General features: G+C 34.3%; 2 protein-coding genes across 4 annotated transcripts; one reads left to right on the top strand and one right to left on the bottom strand.

Annotated features, from left to right (window-relative positions):
• Nucleotides 1–1,719: 1,719 nt before the first annotated feature.
• LOC111779349 (protein DEHYDRATION-INDUCED 19 homolog 4-like) lies at nucleotides 1,720–4,003 on the bottom strand. The gene is made up of 4 exons (XM_023659496.1): nucleotides 3,849–4,003; nucleotides 3,053–3,130; nucleotides 2,476–2,738; nucleotides 1,720–2,061 (listed from the first exon to the last, which is right to left on the bottom strand). The coding sequence occupies exons 2-4, from the start codon at nucleotides 3,098–3,100 to the stop codon at nucleotides 1,956–1,958; spliced, it is 417 nt and encodes a 138-aa protein (XP_023515264.1). The 5' UTR covers nucleotides 3,101–3,130; nucleotides 3,849–4,003; the 3' UTR covers nucleotides 1,720–1,955.
• Nucleotides 4,004–6,463: 2,460 nt separating this feature from the next.
• On the top strand, nucleotides 6,464–15,765 carry LOC111779345 (two-component response regulator ARR2-like). 3 transcript variants are annotated; one of them, XM_023659492.1, is made up of 9 exons: nucleotides 6,464–6,747; nucleotides 10,233–10,336; nucleotides 10,978–11,091; nucleotides 11,242–12,274; nucleotides 12,724–12,876; nucleotides 12,986–13,366; nucleotides 13,695–13,771; nucleotides 13,864–15,033; nucleotides 15,177–15,765. In XM_023659492.1, exons 4-9 carry the CDS (start codon nucleotides 12,100–12,102, stop codon nucleotides 15,237–15,239), a joined length of 2,019 nt encoding a protein of 672 aa, XP_023515260.1. In that variant the 5' UTR covers nucleotides 6,464–6,747; nucleotides 10,233–10,336; nucleotides 10,978–11,091; nucleotides 11,242–12,099; the 3' UTR covers nucleotides 15,240–15,765. The 3 variants fall into 3 exon arrangements, with proteins under 3 accessions (XP_023515260.1, XP_023515259.1, XP_023515261.1); XM_023659491.1 differs by having other exon boundaries at nucleotides 10,978–12,274; XM_023659493.1 differs by lacking the exons at nucleotides 6,464–6,747; nucleotides 10,233–10,336; nucleotides 10,978–11,091; nucleotides 11,242–12,274 and having other exon boundaries at nucleotides 12,785–12,876; nucleotides 12,957–13,366.
• The last annotated feature ends 584 nt before the right edge of the window (nucleotides 15,766–16,349 follow it).

Genomic DNA, 16,349 nt, shown 5'->3' on the forward strand with positions numbered 1-16,349 from the left:
ATTGTATGCACGGGTCCGGAGTTAGGAGTTAGTAGAATTTTTTAATGGTCATTATCAAGTATTTTGTCAAATAAATGTGTAAAAGTTTTTGAGATTCTTACAAAATCTGCTTAATAAAAACGTGAAGATAAATATATAGTTCATTTTCGTTCATTTTCATAGAAAAATAATACATCATTCGATCGTTTAGGTCAAGAGTTCAAATTACAAGGATTTGGTTACATGAATTTACTGTTTAATTTTCAACCATCTAAAAAAGCGTTTCAAACTCAATCAAAAAAAATATAATTGCTTTTTCTAGGCAAATAAAAAATTTAATTTATTAGAAAAACCAAGTAAAAATAAATAAATGTCAATATTTTCATTTTATGGAAATTTTGATGAAAACAGTAACGAATATTTCTAAAAAAATTATAAAAATAAATGAAATCATTAAAGTTTTTAAAAACATTAATTAATCTTATCATATCGTCAATTCCTTCTACTGATTTGATAATGCATTTATCACAATTTTTCATGAATTACGGTCAAGTCAACCACTCAAATATTTTGACGCTAAACTGACCAATCATCTTTTTTTAATGGTCAATTTCTTTTTTTTTATTATAATAGTCAACTCCTTTTTTCTAAGTTTTCATAATTGATATTATAATATTTATCTCAATTATCAGAAACAAAATTAAAATATATATATATATATATATATATATATGATTGAACCAATCAATCGCCTTAATTAAATGCTTAAATTATTTATGACATATAAATAAATTTTAAAATAATCCTAAAATCATCCCGAATAAAAAGGTATGAAATAATAAAAACCAACAATAATTCACTACATTAATAAATTACCGTGCTAAAGTTATTGAGCTGTCACGTACTGCTGAGTGTTTACCGTTTCGAAAAAAATGTTACATTAACATGTACTTTAAAAAAAAATTTCTAAAAAAAAAAAAATATATTTCAGCTAAGAATTTAGTTCCCAAGTGGGTTTCAAAAGAAGTCTAAGTTGCTCGACACAAACAAATCTACACATAAATGGTGGTTTGTTCTCCTCATCACAATCAACCCCCGTTCGGGGCCCAGCGTCCTCACTGGCACTCCTTTCTTTAATCGATGAGGGACCGCCACCAGATCCACCCCCCTTCGGGGCCCAGCGTCCTTACTGGCATCGCCTCGTGTCTACCCCATTTCGGGGAACAGCGAGAAAGTTGGCACATGGTGTCTGGCTCTGATACCATTTATAACGACTCAGATCCAACGCTAGCAGATATTGTCCTCTTTGGAGTTTCCCTTTCGGGCTTCTCCTCAAGGCTTTAAAGCGCGTCTGATAGGAAAAGATTTTCACACCCTTATAAATATAAATGGTGGTTTGATCTCCTCTCCATTGGACATCACAAATGACATTTATCCCAAATTACATAAATCAAATATATGAACCAAAAATCTTTAGTTTTTTTCAAACTTAATTAATCCTTTTGAATTCTATTACTAGAATTAGCCTTATAGTAGAGGCTAATTAATTCAATTATTGAAAATTGAAAACAATAAAAAAAAGAGAAAATCAGAACAGGCAGGCATGCTTCAGCTCGATCGATCCAGATCTTAGGATAAACCTAAGAAGCACCAAAGTCTACAAACACATTAATTAAGCCTAAGCAACATTTAAAACAGTTTTCAAAGCTCTTAAGTTCTAGCGGATGAGGACCGTAATTATAGGATGAATTGGAGATCATCTACGATCAAGAGTTGAAGTATCATATCATGTTACTAAATGTTGATAAAACAAGAACCTTCCATCTTTCCATTTATGCACATATATACTTTTGGATAATAGAACATTGCGAAGTTTAGATTACCTAATATCTATTGCCACCCGTTGCAATATTCAAATCAGATCGATCCATTCTGATAACCTACGCTCTCGGTTCCATACTTGAACCTATACCAAATCATAACTCATCAAGCATAGTAGACATCAACAGCCCTTGTACAAACTCACATTTCTGAGCCTTCTCCTTTTCATCCTTATTTGAAGTCCTCAGCCTTGAGACGTTGCTGCCAGAATAAGTTCGGGATTCAGACTTTATACGGGAACAAAAAGAAGTCATAAGTACAATATATTATAGCAAAAGAAATCAATTTATAACCCTATGTTGTGGGGATGTATCAATTAAAACCTCAAACTAATAATTGTATCAATTTTAGCCCAAAACTTTCATACATGATCTGAATTGATTCACTTATAAGAGGTTAGTTTGAGTTTTAAGTTATACAATCCCAAAGTTTGGGATATAAATTGATTTTCTTTTCTTGTATTATATCATATAAGATATAGATACAACAAATGAATGGGTCATCACAAAATGGAATAACATGCACAAAAAGGGTTGTCTTTTCCAATTCCATCTAATCATTATAACATGCAGGCAACAAAGTATAGACTGTGCTTGGGGGGGTGTCGTCTCTTACCTCCTCTCTGAACAGTCAGACTTGGAACTTTCCTGTGATGAAGTTACTTCAGCCGACAGCTGAGACTGCACTTTAGCTGGCTGACTGACGGTAGGCAGATTAGAAGTGAACGAAAACAACAACGGATCAGGTTCAGTACTGGTGGGGGCAGAGTGTAAAGAACCACCAAGAAGGGATCTCAAGTTTCCTTCCCTAAGCTCCTTTCTCAGCTTCGAAAATGTCAAACTAGATCCAAATTTTCGCAATCTCCTCTGTCGCTGCACGTATTTTTTAGTCAAGGAAGTGTAGAAACTACAAATCAGTAAACAGAAAATAATGGGGATTGACAGACAGGATTGGCCATCAATGTGAGGAATTGACATGAACCACTAGTCCTAACAGCTACACCATCATCTAAAAACACTAATGCCTTTTCACATCATACATTAAATTTGGCTCAAACTTAAAAGTTCCCAAATCTTCACATTCTATGTGAAAAGAAAAAAAGGTAAGAAATCCTGTGAAATTTGAGTTGGTTATGATGGAAACAATATCCAGGATCAGAATATAAATTAACAAAAACGAAAATTAAGGATATCTTGAAAAGGCTCCCATGTTGTGAGATGATGTGGCCAACAATATCCATTCCGACCTTCTTTGTGCATAATGGACATACCTGAAATTACAATAATACTCTTATCGTGAGATAAAACTTACACCCAGATTTAAAGGCATCTTCACAATGTCCATACAGATATAAGAATCAAGCAATCCAGAGACATACAGAACGAGGGGAAGCTCCATTTGACAAAATTTTAAGTCGCTAGTAAAAAATTGGTTGCATAATGTACAAGTGATATCTTTAAGGAAGAACAAAATAAGACATTGTAAAGACAATAATCATTTAAATTTGTCACTTAAATTAATTTTCTCAACAAATACTGGAGTAACAAAGCAGAGTTGATATAAACATGCTGAAAAGTGAACAAAGTCTAGGGATTCATTGGTCAGACAAAATAAAGTTCTGTTCTCATATTTTCCCTAGTCATGATAATCTCTAGTTCTATACCATCCTAGATTAAGCAGCAGAATCTAGAAACGCAGTTTGGCTCCTTCAGAAAATGACCTTACCGAGAATAAATAAAGAAATAACGCTGCTAAAGACACAATAATTGGAATCTAAAGAGATCGAGACAGGAAAATGCATATTTATAAAAATATGCACAGTTTTCATCATAGGAAGCTGAACAGAATAATGCAATTCTACATTTATCATCTAGACAATAAGTACATAATAATCTGAACCAAAACATAACATTTCTAAATTTTTTTATAAAGGATGCTATAGATCGGCCATATCTAGGTTAGAAATCAAAATAATCAATTCGGCGTACCGCGTTCTTGACTTCCACCTGGTGCTCCTCGTCGACGTGACAATAAAGACCTACAATATCAAAATCCTCGGCGCAAAAAGGGCACAAAAACTCAGCCCTCGAATTTTCATCTTCAATCTCTTCATGATCTCCTTGGTACACACCTGCACCAAACAATCAAGAAAGATCACCAAAAAAAAAAAAAAAAAAAAAAAAAAAAAAAAAAAAAAAAAAAAAAAAAAAAAAAAAATATATTTATTAAATTTTTAATATAATATTTGAACACATAATTCCATCCAATATCTTAATAAATTAAATTACATTCACATTTACTTATTAAAATATTTTGTTATTAATTATATGAGCAAAAAAGATAGGAATGGATGGTTAAGTTACTTTATACAAGGATGGAGCGAGCGGTGGGTTCATTTAACCAGATCTTTACTTATGAGTCACTGTCTCATTCTCATAAGCAAAAATTTGATATGAAAGTATCAAATGTATATAATTAAAAATTATTAATAAATTATTACGAATCAGCCTCCATAGATGATTGAACTCTGAATCTTCTTCCTCAGATTGTTCTTCTTTGAGTTCATACAACAAGCAAAATTGCGATCGCGATCGGTACCGTTATCGAAGATCGCGAAATGGAATCCAGAATTCAACTGGAAACTTGACCTTAACAGAGATGGAAGAGAAAACACAGCGAGGAAAAGACACAGAAATTACGCGAGGGAGAGAGCACCAAAAAAACTCTCTACCGACCCTCTGGCTACGATGCGACTTTAAGCTCAAGCTTTTACGCACGTGCCCCTGTCTTTTCATCATTTGCCAATATGTCCCCCAAACCACCCACTTTCCGCTCCGCAAGCCTGATACCTGACACGGATTAAAAACCGTAGGCCCTATATTTTAAGTAAATTTCAATTCTTCCCCTCTACTTCCATTATTTACAATTTTCACTATAGTCTATTTATGTCCTTTCAAATTTACTTCTCTTTTAAAATTCTTAACTTCCCCTTTAATATTAAAGATTCTCAATTTCGTTATTTTATAACAAAATTAAAAAAAGCCAATATTTATTAAATTTTTAATATAATATTTGAACACATAATTTCATCCAATACCTTAATAAATTAAATTACATTCACATTCACTTATTAAAATATTTTGTTATTAATTATATGAGCAAAAAAGATAGGAATGGATCGTTGAGTTACTTTATACCGGGATGGAGCGGTGGGTTCATTTAACCAGATCTTTACTTATGAGTCACTGTCTCATTCTCTCGATAAGCAAAAAGTTGATATCGAAGTATCAAATGTATATAATTAAAAATTATTAATAAATTATTATTACAACCCATTTTTTATTTCATTGAATTGCATCTCTTTTAATCCTCTAATAAATCTTTTTAATTTTATTTTTATTTCATTTATAATTTTTGACAAATTTGTTCAACATTAGTTTGTAATTAACTAACTAATTTGAAACTTTTTATTTCATTAATTTTTTTATAAAAAAATAGGTATCCGTCTCAGATTGCCGGTTGCAAATCTACTTTTAGGTATATTTGTTGGAGATTAATAAAACCAACCCAACAATTTTTAATTATATTCAACAATAATATAATAATTTTTTAAAATAGGAGGTTCATATTTATGGTATTAAAAAAAACTTTGACTATAAGGTTTAATAAAAAACATAAAAGATTTACATTTAATTATTTAGGTTTATTATAGTCTAAAAAATACTCTTAATTTTTTTAAAAAATTTAATAAAAATTAAAAAAAAAATCATAATTCTATTAAACTTTCAATCAATCTAAAAATATTTTTAAATTAAAAAAATTTGAATTACTTTTCAAAATTAATCCTATAAATATAATAATTTATATTTTTAAAAAAGTTTAGGATGATAATTTGAATTTCTTAAGGTTATTTTGATTTAATATATATTAAAGAAATGAGTAAATTGGAAAGAAATCAATTTCAAAATTTAAATTTATTCATGGTTAACTCTGTTATATAGGTTTGAGGACTAAAAATAAATATTTTGAAAGGTAAGGGATGAAAATAAAATAAACTTAAAACCTAGGTAAAAAATGTAATTTTTTTAAGTTTGAAGGGGGGAAAATGAAAAAAAAAAAAAAAAATTCGATTTCGTCGTTTGGGCTTGGGCTGGATAATATTGGACCGAGACTACAAATCCAGTTCACAGAACTTTCCTTCAGGTTCCGGGGTTCTCTCGTCAAAGATTTGTCATCAATGCTGTTTGGCGCCAATCTACCCGCCGTAAGAACTGCGATCCGTTTCTTGTTTATGGCTCTCTCCCATCAGTTTCTTATTTTTATACTTTCTAATGCTACTTTTTCGTGTTTCATTTCTGATCGTGAATGAATATTTGTTTTCTTGGTTCTCTGTGATTTCATTTTAACTTTTTATCTCACATTGAAATCAATCCAGCGTGGTTTGAGCCATTTGAGTTGTAGAGTTCGATTTTGGATGAAATTATTTCTGTCTGGTACTTTTTGCATNGCGTGGTTTGAGCCATTTGAGTTGTAGAGTTCGATTTTGGATGCAAATATTTCTGTCTGGTACTTTTTGCACNTTTTTGCATTTTCGATGACGTTTTCAACTTGCTGGTATCCGACAACATATTTTTCGATGATACTTTTCTCGATTAGATATTAGTTTGTTGAATCTATATCTGTGATGTTGAATTATTTAGTCGGTGTTCGTAGAAGCTGTGGATTCTTCATTATCTTTCTGCTAGAAGTCGCCAATCGATTTGATTGTTTTTTGCCTGTAATGTCTTGCATGTGGCCAAGTTGCTCGATGTTTATAATTTACTGGCGATCGTTGGAGATGTGGACGACATAGCTTCACCATGATGTGAAGCCCTTCGACTGCAGGAGGTTTGATGCTTATCGTTATGTTCAAATTTTCATATATTCTAATTGCAGTTGTGAGCCGAATGAAAATGTTGATTTAGGTTTTCTAAAACTCTGGTATGATATTGTCCACTTTGAGTATAAGCTCTCATGGCTTTGCTTTGGGCTCTCCCAAAAGGCCTCATTTCAATGGAGTTAGTATTCCTCACTTATAAACCCATGATCATTCCCTAAATTAGCCGGTGTGGGACTTCCATCATCCAACACCTCCCCTCGAACAAAGTGCGCCTCCCCTTAATCGAGGCTCGACTCCTTTAGAGTCTTAGTCATTTTTTACTGCCTTCGAGGAGACTTGGCTCCTTTTCTTTTGGAGTTCTTGATATTTGAGGATTTACCAATCTATTGGCACGACTAAGTTTAGGGCATGGCTCTGATACCACGTTAGACAAACACGACTCTCCACAATGGTATGATATTGTCCACTTTGAGTACAAGCTCTCATAGCTTTGCTTTGGGCTTCCCCAAAAGGCCTCATTCCAATGGAGTTAGTATTCCTCACTTATAACCCATGATCATTCCCTATCTCACATGCACATACATTTGCTAACCAACTGAGTGTTTTTTATTTAGCTAATGTCTTTTTAACCATGGCTATTTGTTTCGCTCAGGGTTTGAGGATGATTTCTAGCTGTATCATGATTATTTATTTATTTTTCACTGAAATTGAGTTTCATTGAGTTTCATTTTCCCTCAAGAAGCTTATGTGCTGCATGGTTTTTCCGTTTTGATTGAATTTCTGTTCTGGCATTCTCTCTGAATTACGGCATCCTTAGTTTGACTGGCTTCTGATTAATTTTTTCGGGATCAGCAAGGTCTTGAAATACTGAAGTTAGTAGACTAAAATTCAATTCATGATAATCCAACTGGTAAAGCAGGCTCCATTTATTGTAGTTCATCATCAATTAGAGCTTGAAGAATTCTAATTGTGCTTTAGCAGTCATGATATTAAGAAAAAATGATTAGATGGAATGGAAGAAAGTGACGTTGTTTGAGGATCCCTACAAAGAAAAATGGTGGTGCTTGACATAAGTAGTGTATGTTAAATCTCTCCATAACCCCTTCAATTAGATTAAAGTTTTGGGTAAGATAGCTTTCTCGCGTTAGAGTGGCTATCTTTGACGATTCCTCTTTATTTAAAAGAGTGAAAAGGTGAAATCTTAGAAACTGTAATTTGATGGCTAAAGGTGTGTTGTGTGGTGTCTTGACATTATTCACAGATTTAGTAGTCGACCTAGTAGGATAAGACAATATTAAGGCACTATGATATACCACTCTGTGGTGTCTTGACATTGTTCATAGTTTTAGTAGTCCACATATTAGGATAAGACATGTTAAGGCACTATGATATGCCACTAAACATACTTCTCTTATTTGAGCTACTTCTAGACGTGTAACTGCCCGCCCACCCTATTGCTATTAAATTTTGTCTTCTTGAGACTTTTTTTTTGGGCTTCTCCTCGACTTTTTAAAATGTTTCTGTTAGAGAGAGGTTTCTACACTCTTATAAGGATTGTTTTGTTCTCCTCTCCAACCAACGTGGGATCTCACAATCCACTCCCTTGAGGGCCAGCGTCTGATGTTGGGCTTTGATGCCATTTTGTAACAGTCCAAGTTTCCCCAATGTATGAACTCACAATCCACTCCTTGGGGGCCAGCGTCCGATGTCTGGCTCTAATACCATTTTGTAACAGCTCAAGTCCATCGCTAATGTGTGAATTCGATAGAAAGTGTAAGCACATATCCACCGAAAGTATTTGTTTAACATCTGTCATATGCGTACCATATTGTAATTGTTGATGAATAGTTGACTAATGTTTAATAGGATCATACCAATGCTTTAGTGCATTGTAGATTCCCTGAGGTTACACCGTCCTTAAGTAGTGGCTAACCAGGCTCCCCTTGCTAGCTTAAATAGTTGCTTGGTCTTACTCGGGTGGGCTATCAGGCACATGGTCTCAATTTTGTAAGCACACTCCAAATTGTTAGTACATAGATGGTGGGCTATTCAAGAAGTGTTCTCTTTGTTGAAAGCCAATTGAAGTGATTCGAAAAGGTGTCTAGTTGAATGGTGCTTAGCCGGCAGCCTATGATATGATGGTATCTACATAGATTAATTATTATTTTGAAGTTATATTCACTCATCACACTTTCTGAGGTGTTTCCGTCGTTTTCTTTTCTTTTCATATGCTCTCTAATATTTAGTCTCTGTTGAATTGGTTGCTGGCTGCTTTCAACATGCTTGTTATTGCCCTTTTGTGTCAGCCTACGGTAGTGGGATTTCGAGTTCTAACGAATCGCTCTTTTTCATTTTTATTTTATTCATAGTGTTTAGGTGTAGTTTATAGCTCTGCTTTCGTGGTGATTAAGACACAGAGTGAGCTGATTGGTCATTATTGTAGTTTTCCTGTTGGCCATTTCTTGGATCCAGCACTTCCTCTTTTACGTGGCGTTGAAAACTTTTTTCATAATTCCACCCATAAATTAAGTTGGGTGGAATAATAATCTTTCGCTTAAATTAACATTTTAATTTTTTTTTTTCTATTTTAGTCTCTAGCTTTAAATATTCAATTTTAATCCACCTATTTTCATTTTCAATATATCTTTAAACTAGTTTAGTTTATTGGTACTAGACCAAATAATACTTTTTTTTATTTAATTTTTTAACAGAAAAGTTGAAAGAATTTTGTTGGTAGCTGAAGTTAAATCATAATTAATGATAAGAATTTATCTATTGTAGAAGAGACTAAAATGATATTTTAATTTTTTTATGAAAAGAATAATAAATTGTGAATTTTAAGATTTATATCTATTTAATATTAGTTATTGAAGAAATATGGGAATCTTATTAAAATATTTTTTGAATAGAGAAATTAAAATGGCACAAATTGATACCAATGATTTATAAATGTAGAAATTTAGAGATTAAACTTGTAACATAACTATTTATTTATTATTATTTTTTATTGATAAATACAAAGTAAAATAATGTAAGAAATTCTAAGTGTAAAGAGAGTTCTTTAGAAACCCTAGAATTTGGGGATAGGACCAGCGAAATTTGACTTAACTTTTGAAAAATAAGAAATTATAAACTTATTTAGAGACTTGCTTTTCAAATATATAGTTTTTTTTAATTGTGAAATTGTTGTTTAGAAAAGTTATTCGTGAGAATATAATTAAAGAAAAAAAATAAAAGAACTTTAAAATATTTCTTTTAGCATTTATTTAATTTTATAAAAGTGGATTATTTCTGACATATTAGGATTTTGCTATTGAATCTTTATAATTACCATTATTGAATTTTTTTTATTACTGTTTTCCGTGCCATTTCCGATTAACTCTGACCTTATTGAATACATTTTTATTGATTTCTAGACCATTGTGCAACTCTCAGGGAATATGCGGTTCAGTAGACTACTTTTATAGCAGANAGACCATTGTGCAACTCTCAGGGAATATGCGGTTCAGTAGACTCTACTTTTATAGCAGGGTTCCTACTTTTCTAGCAATGGCAAAGGCAAGCTACTTGTCTATCCCAAGGGGATAAGGAATCTGAGTACGTATGATTTTATAATAATTGAATTAAGTTTAATGCAATTCTTTTCCTAGAATATTACATCACAATTAATTTTAATGCTTTTTTAGAATAAGTTAGGTTCATGCCGTCAATTTTAAAACAATTAATAATAAATATTTTTTGAGTTGGGATCTTTTTCTTATACTATATTTAATTTATTAAAAACATATATATCTAGGTTTGTGTACTAAATGTTATTCGTTATAGAATTGTCCCGGATCCTTTTCTCATAAGTCCAACCTAATTGCGAATAAAGTTTAATTACACGAGCATATAACCTATACTTTATTCTTCCTTTTGATATCGGTGGTGGTTTAAATTCTTTATCAATGATGTGTATACTTTCTTCCAAATTTAGGCATTTGAAGATTAAAACACCATGTACTTCTTAAAACTTACTCAAGCCAAACCTTATTCTTTTTGTTTCTTTTTTTTACCAGAGAACAATTATGGTTTGATCTATCTTCTTTAATAATTTCATAGCCTTGTTTTTTTTTTACCCAAATTTACTTGAGAGCTAGATAGGATAGGTTTATAATGGCTTCGATAACTGTGCTTTAGAGAGAATTTATAGTTGAAAACAAATTGGACGGTCCTGATCCTTTTAATCATTAATTCAGATCTTCTCTCTGACTGCTTAGTAAAGGAAAAAGAAAGATTGGAAAGCATGGGAGCCAAACAGATCTTATCTTCCACGAAGCCGAGACGACAGATGTCCGCTGAGGGAAGCACAGGTAGATGAATGGGTAAAGCTTATAATAATCAAAGCTCTGTCAGACACGGCGGAGAGCAACTTGACGGGTTGCTTTGGCATGAAAGTAACAGCAAAATAAATATTTATTTTCATTGTTTTTTAAAATTATCATATTATTTCAAATCGACAGGGACAGGCAACCTTCTCATTGTTGGGTTCTTCACAGGTTCCTCTGGAGCACGTGGAATTTATTTTTATTCTTTTACTTTTTACTTTTCTTATTATAGGAATAGTTTAAACCCAACTTACGAGTAGCCATCGAGCCTTTTGCTTTTGTGGGAGTGGAACCTCAAAATTGATCTCCTCATAATGGTGGAAGTGGCTGTCGTTTTAGCAAAGTAAACAACCTCAAATTCAATCCTTACTCAGCCTTATCAAATCTGAAAGAGTATTAATTTAGTCATCTACGTGCGTGTCAGACATCCTGATAAAGTTTTGTTAATTTCAGAAGTTCGGATAATTTTGTAATTGTATCTTGTTATCTCGAGTTAAAGCCCCGAGGAGAAGAAGCTTTAGCCAAGGATTTGACTGTTAAAAGTAAGACATTTGTAGGTTTTGCTCTCTGTTTATAGCGGATAAAGTGGACTGCAGTGAGAGAAAAGCAGAAAACAGTTCAGCTATTGGAGGAAAAGGCTAGGTGAGGGGGGAGAGAGAGAGAGAGAGAGAGAGAGAGAGAGGAGAGATCGGCCCTTTAAGGAGCGACCCACTTAGTAAAATACTCGTAAATAAGCAAGCAATAGAAACAATCAAAACCCCCCTTGAAATCAAATAAATCTGAGAATTTGATCTTCAGGCAGGAAAATAGCTCTTCCTTCGATTTCAGGTTCGGAGGGCTCAAATTATTCTTCTATGTTCTCTGGGAAAACCAGATTCTGATTATTGTTGAGAGCCCCAGATGGGTTCTGTAAACTTAGGGATCAATCTTCTAAAGCTGTAGTCTTTGTTTTACTCTCCTTTCCTATTTACGGGATATTTGAACCTCTGGGGAATGGATCTAAGCCACATGAAGGGATCGATACCGACGCCGACTTCAATTTCAGATAGAAAAGCCACTGAAATGGTTTCTGATCAGTTCCCGGCGGGTCTTCGCGTCCTGGTTGTGGATGATGATCCTACCTGTCTCAGGATCTTGGAAAAGATGCTTCAGAATTGCTGCTATGCTGGTTTGTTTTCGATCGAACTCCTTTTTTCCCGTTTTTTTTTTTTCCATCGTGGGGGTTCAGATTTCATGTTTTTTGTTTTCTGTTTTATGTGAGCTAGTAATTCACACAGAACAGTTTCTTAGATCGTTTCTTTAGGTCGTTTTACGATTAGGTTTGCTTCTGACCTTGAATCTCTGCTCGGTTCTGGTAATAGAGACATGTTAATTTATTAGTTACTACCCCTTTTTTCCCAGCTAGTTATCCTATTTCATCCAGAACAGAGATTACATCAAAGTCTGCTATTTATCTTGCGTGCTTCAGAAGCTATCATCTCAGTACTCGTTTGTAGATTTAGGACTCTTTTATCCCATGTTGAGGGCTTGAGTTTTAATTCTAATTCTGACTACAATTCTCTGATTATACAACAAATCATCAGTAGTTAATCTGCTCTTTTCGGAGTTCAATTGCAGTGACGAAATGTAATCGGGCTGAGATCGCATTATCCATGCTTCGTGAGAACAAAAACGGGTTTGATATTGTGTTAAGTGACGTGCATATGCCAGACATGGATGGATTCAAACTTCTTGAGCAAGTTGGGTTGGAGATGGATTTGCCCGTTATCAGTGAGTAACATGGTTTAGATGCTATTATTAGATCTTTGAATGCTAACTTATATAATTATATGGTTTATATAATTTTGCAGACTAATATTGGAGACATGTGATTGTACAGTGATGTCAGCTGATGATGGGAAGAATGTTGTGATGAAGGGAGTCATTCATGGTGCTTGTGATTACCTGATCAAACCTGTTCGAATTGAAGCGCTCAGGAACATATGGCAACATGTAGTTCGGAAGCGAAAGACTGAATGGAAGGATTTAGAGCAATCTGGGAGCGTGGACGAGGGCGATCGAGAGAAAAATCCATCTGAAGGTGCTAACTATTCATCTTCAGTATATGAAGGAAGTTGGAACAGCTCGAAGAGGAGGAGGGATACAGAAGAAGAGGCCGAGGAGAGGGACGATACGTCGACTTTAAAGAAGCCTAGGGTGGTATGGTCGGTTGAGCTCCATCAACAGTTTGTCGCTGCAGTTAAACAGCTAGGCATCGACAGTATGTTTTCTCTCTATCCTTTTCAATTCTTTATGCCTTGGACAAGCATATGACTATATTCTTTAGATAAGAACACCACCATCAACTGCATTTTAGAGCAGAAAAATGTACATATCCACGCTTTGACCTTGTAGCTATAACTTTCAAAGCGCCTAGTTCATTTAAGGCTGTTTCGATTTTAATGCTTGACCTTGTTAATCCTGATCACCCTTCGTGATCTTCAATCCGCTCCGCCGTTTAATGCTTGACCTTGTTAATCCAGATCACTCTTCATGATATGTTCATCATAGTTCTTGTTGGTTATGTTTTCAATCTTTTGAATAAACAGAGGCTGTTCCTAAAAAGATATTGGAGTTGATGAACGTTCCGGGGCTTACTCGAGAAAATGTTGCCAGTCACCTCCAGGTATGAGAGTTTCGAAGGCTCCTTCTATGTTTTATTTTTCTTCTTGATTGTTAGGATAGGCATCTTAATTGTTTTATTTGATGGTTATGCAGAAATATCGGTTATATCTTAGAAGGCTTAGTGGAGTATCATCGTCACACTCACTCCAATGTAATTTGAACAATTCTTTTATGAACCCTCAAGATCCACCTTTTGGGCCAATGGCTTCATTCAATGGAATTGATCTTCAGACACTTTCGGTCACTGGCCATCTCTCGCCTCAAAGCCTTGCTGCACTCCAAGCAACCGAATTTCGAAGGCCTGCTACAGCGAAATCTAGCATGTCGATGGCCCTTGTTGATCAGAACAACCTATTCAGCTTTGAAAATCCAAAATTGAGGTTTGTTGATGACCAAACGCCACACCTAAACAACAGTAAACCAATAAACTTGTTTCATGGGATTCCAACAAAAATGGAGCCAAAGCAGCTTGCCATTATGCACCCTTCTGTCCAGACTCAAGGGAACATAAACATGCCACTCAATATCAAGACAGAACATGGTGGAACTCAACTAATGCATCATTTGTCCCATCAGCAAACTGGAGGACAGGCTCTAAGTAACTCTCCTGCTAGCCACTTACCCAGAATTTCATCGTCGTTTCCGATCATATCAGGTAGCATTACGAGTCGAAATGGGACTGCTGATAGTACCCAAGGACCTGGATATAACCTAGTTTCGCCAGCATCCTTGATGATGAACTTTCCAATGAACCAACTCACAGAATTGTCGAACAATTTTTCTCTTCCGAGTGATTCGACGGTATCTACCTTAACCTGTAAAGGGGTGTTTCAAGAAGAGATTAGTTCAGATCTACACGGGTCGGATGGACTAATGTCGAGTTATGATGTTTTTAATGACTTGCATCTGCAGAAATCCCATGACTGGGATTCTCAGAATGTAGGCAGCTTTGCCTTTGGTACTTCTCACCATGGGAACTTCATACAGGATAGCTTTGATGTCTCACCTTCAACTTTGATTCATCATGGTTTTCCTCCAAGCCAAACAAATGGACAAAATCATAATTCATCCTCTTCTGGAAAGACTATCTTTCCCTTTTCGGATGCAACTCAACCCGAGAATGCGCAGAGTAATGCCGAGAAGTTGCCTCTCGATCCCGGGGACGTCAAACCTCAGAGAATCCCTGATGCAAGCTATCAAACCGACCTCTTACCTGAGAACTTTGGCCAGGATGAACTTCTCAGTGTCTTCCTCAAACAAGAAGTTAGTTTGCTTTTTTTCCTTGATATTAATGTTTGTATGATTAGGCCTTCCTCCTATCAGCAATGTCTAAAGTTATCAAAATTGGAATTCTTACATTCATATATCACTGTTAACTCACTCTTGCTATGTTTTCTGTTTTCCAGCAACAAGGAGACAACGGATCGGTCGACTTTAGCGGTTACCAAACGGAAAATATTTGCGTTTAGAAAATTTCTTCCTTTGATTCCCCATTTAGTTGCAGCTCCAAATACACTTTGTTGTTGTAACGTTAAGATCAAAGTTCTCCCGCATTAGATGGACAAAGGCAGTTCATCATTCTTCTCAACAAGTCAGTCCATTGTGAATAGTCTGCTTAGCTAGTTTAAACTTGGAAGTTTCAGATTTAAAGTTTGGAAGAACCGAAGCAATCTTCCACGGAATGCTCACACAAAAGATGCAAATCGCTCTCCGACTTCGGGTCGAAAGTCGGCCTTCATCAAAGCCAAAGCAATTTGTTTTAGAATGTGTGTGAAACTGTTTGTAATGGGCACATCGCTCGATCGTCGATGCAGGACTCGGCTCGACTACTTTGCATCCGGAACCATTTGCGAGATTTATCGTCTCTAATTACACCCTAAGAATGATTTCATTTAAACCCACATGAAAAATCACCTTCAATGTAAATATTCCTCTTGTTTGATTGAGACGAATGTGTGCATAATATTGTTAGTTTATGTTCTTGTTCTCAGCAAATTCCCTTTCTTCGACTTTTTTTCTCTTTTTTTGGATGAATCATTAAATTGCACAGATTTTTGTAGCCATTGTATATAGGAATATTCCTGTGGGAGAATCAGTTATGGAATGCCCAAAAACATGCTAAATGGATAAGATTTAATAAACAAAAATTTGAAATAAATTATTCCATCAATATTACCATTTATTTGATTTGGTTTCACTTTCAAACAGGCTAACAAAAATACCAATATATTTGATTACCTCTCTGAATTATAATTGTTTTTTTATTAAAAAGGAAAAGANTCACTTTCAAACAGGCTAACAAAAATACCAATATATTTGATTAAAAGGAAAAGAAAAAAAAGTAGAAAGTACCCAAATTATATGAACTAAATGGCTAAATTAACATTTAATAACTTAAAAAATAATCTTAATGAACTTTCATACTAATGAACTTTAAAAAATGTTCCACAATGGACTTATAATTTTTACATAAAGAGTCTAAAATATAAATTGGTATTTTTCTTCAAACATACAAATCCTAAATTTCTCGTTTATGAGGCCATGTTTTTAATGGCAGCTTAAGCTATTTAAGCCCAAAG

Source organism: Cucurbita pepo, chromosome LG17 (genome assembly GCF_002806865.2).
Source record: "Cucurbita pepo subsp. pepo cultivar mu-cu-16 chromosome LG17, ASM280686v2, whole genome shotgun sequence".
Classification (NCBI taxonomy): domain Eukaryota; kingdom Viridiplantae; phylum Streptophyta; class Magnoliopsida; order Cucurbitales; family Cucurbitaceae; genus Cucurbita; species Cucurbita pepo.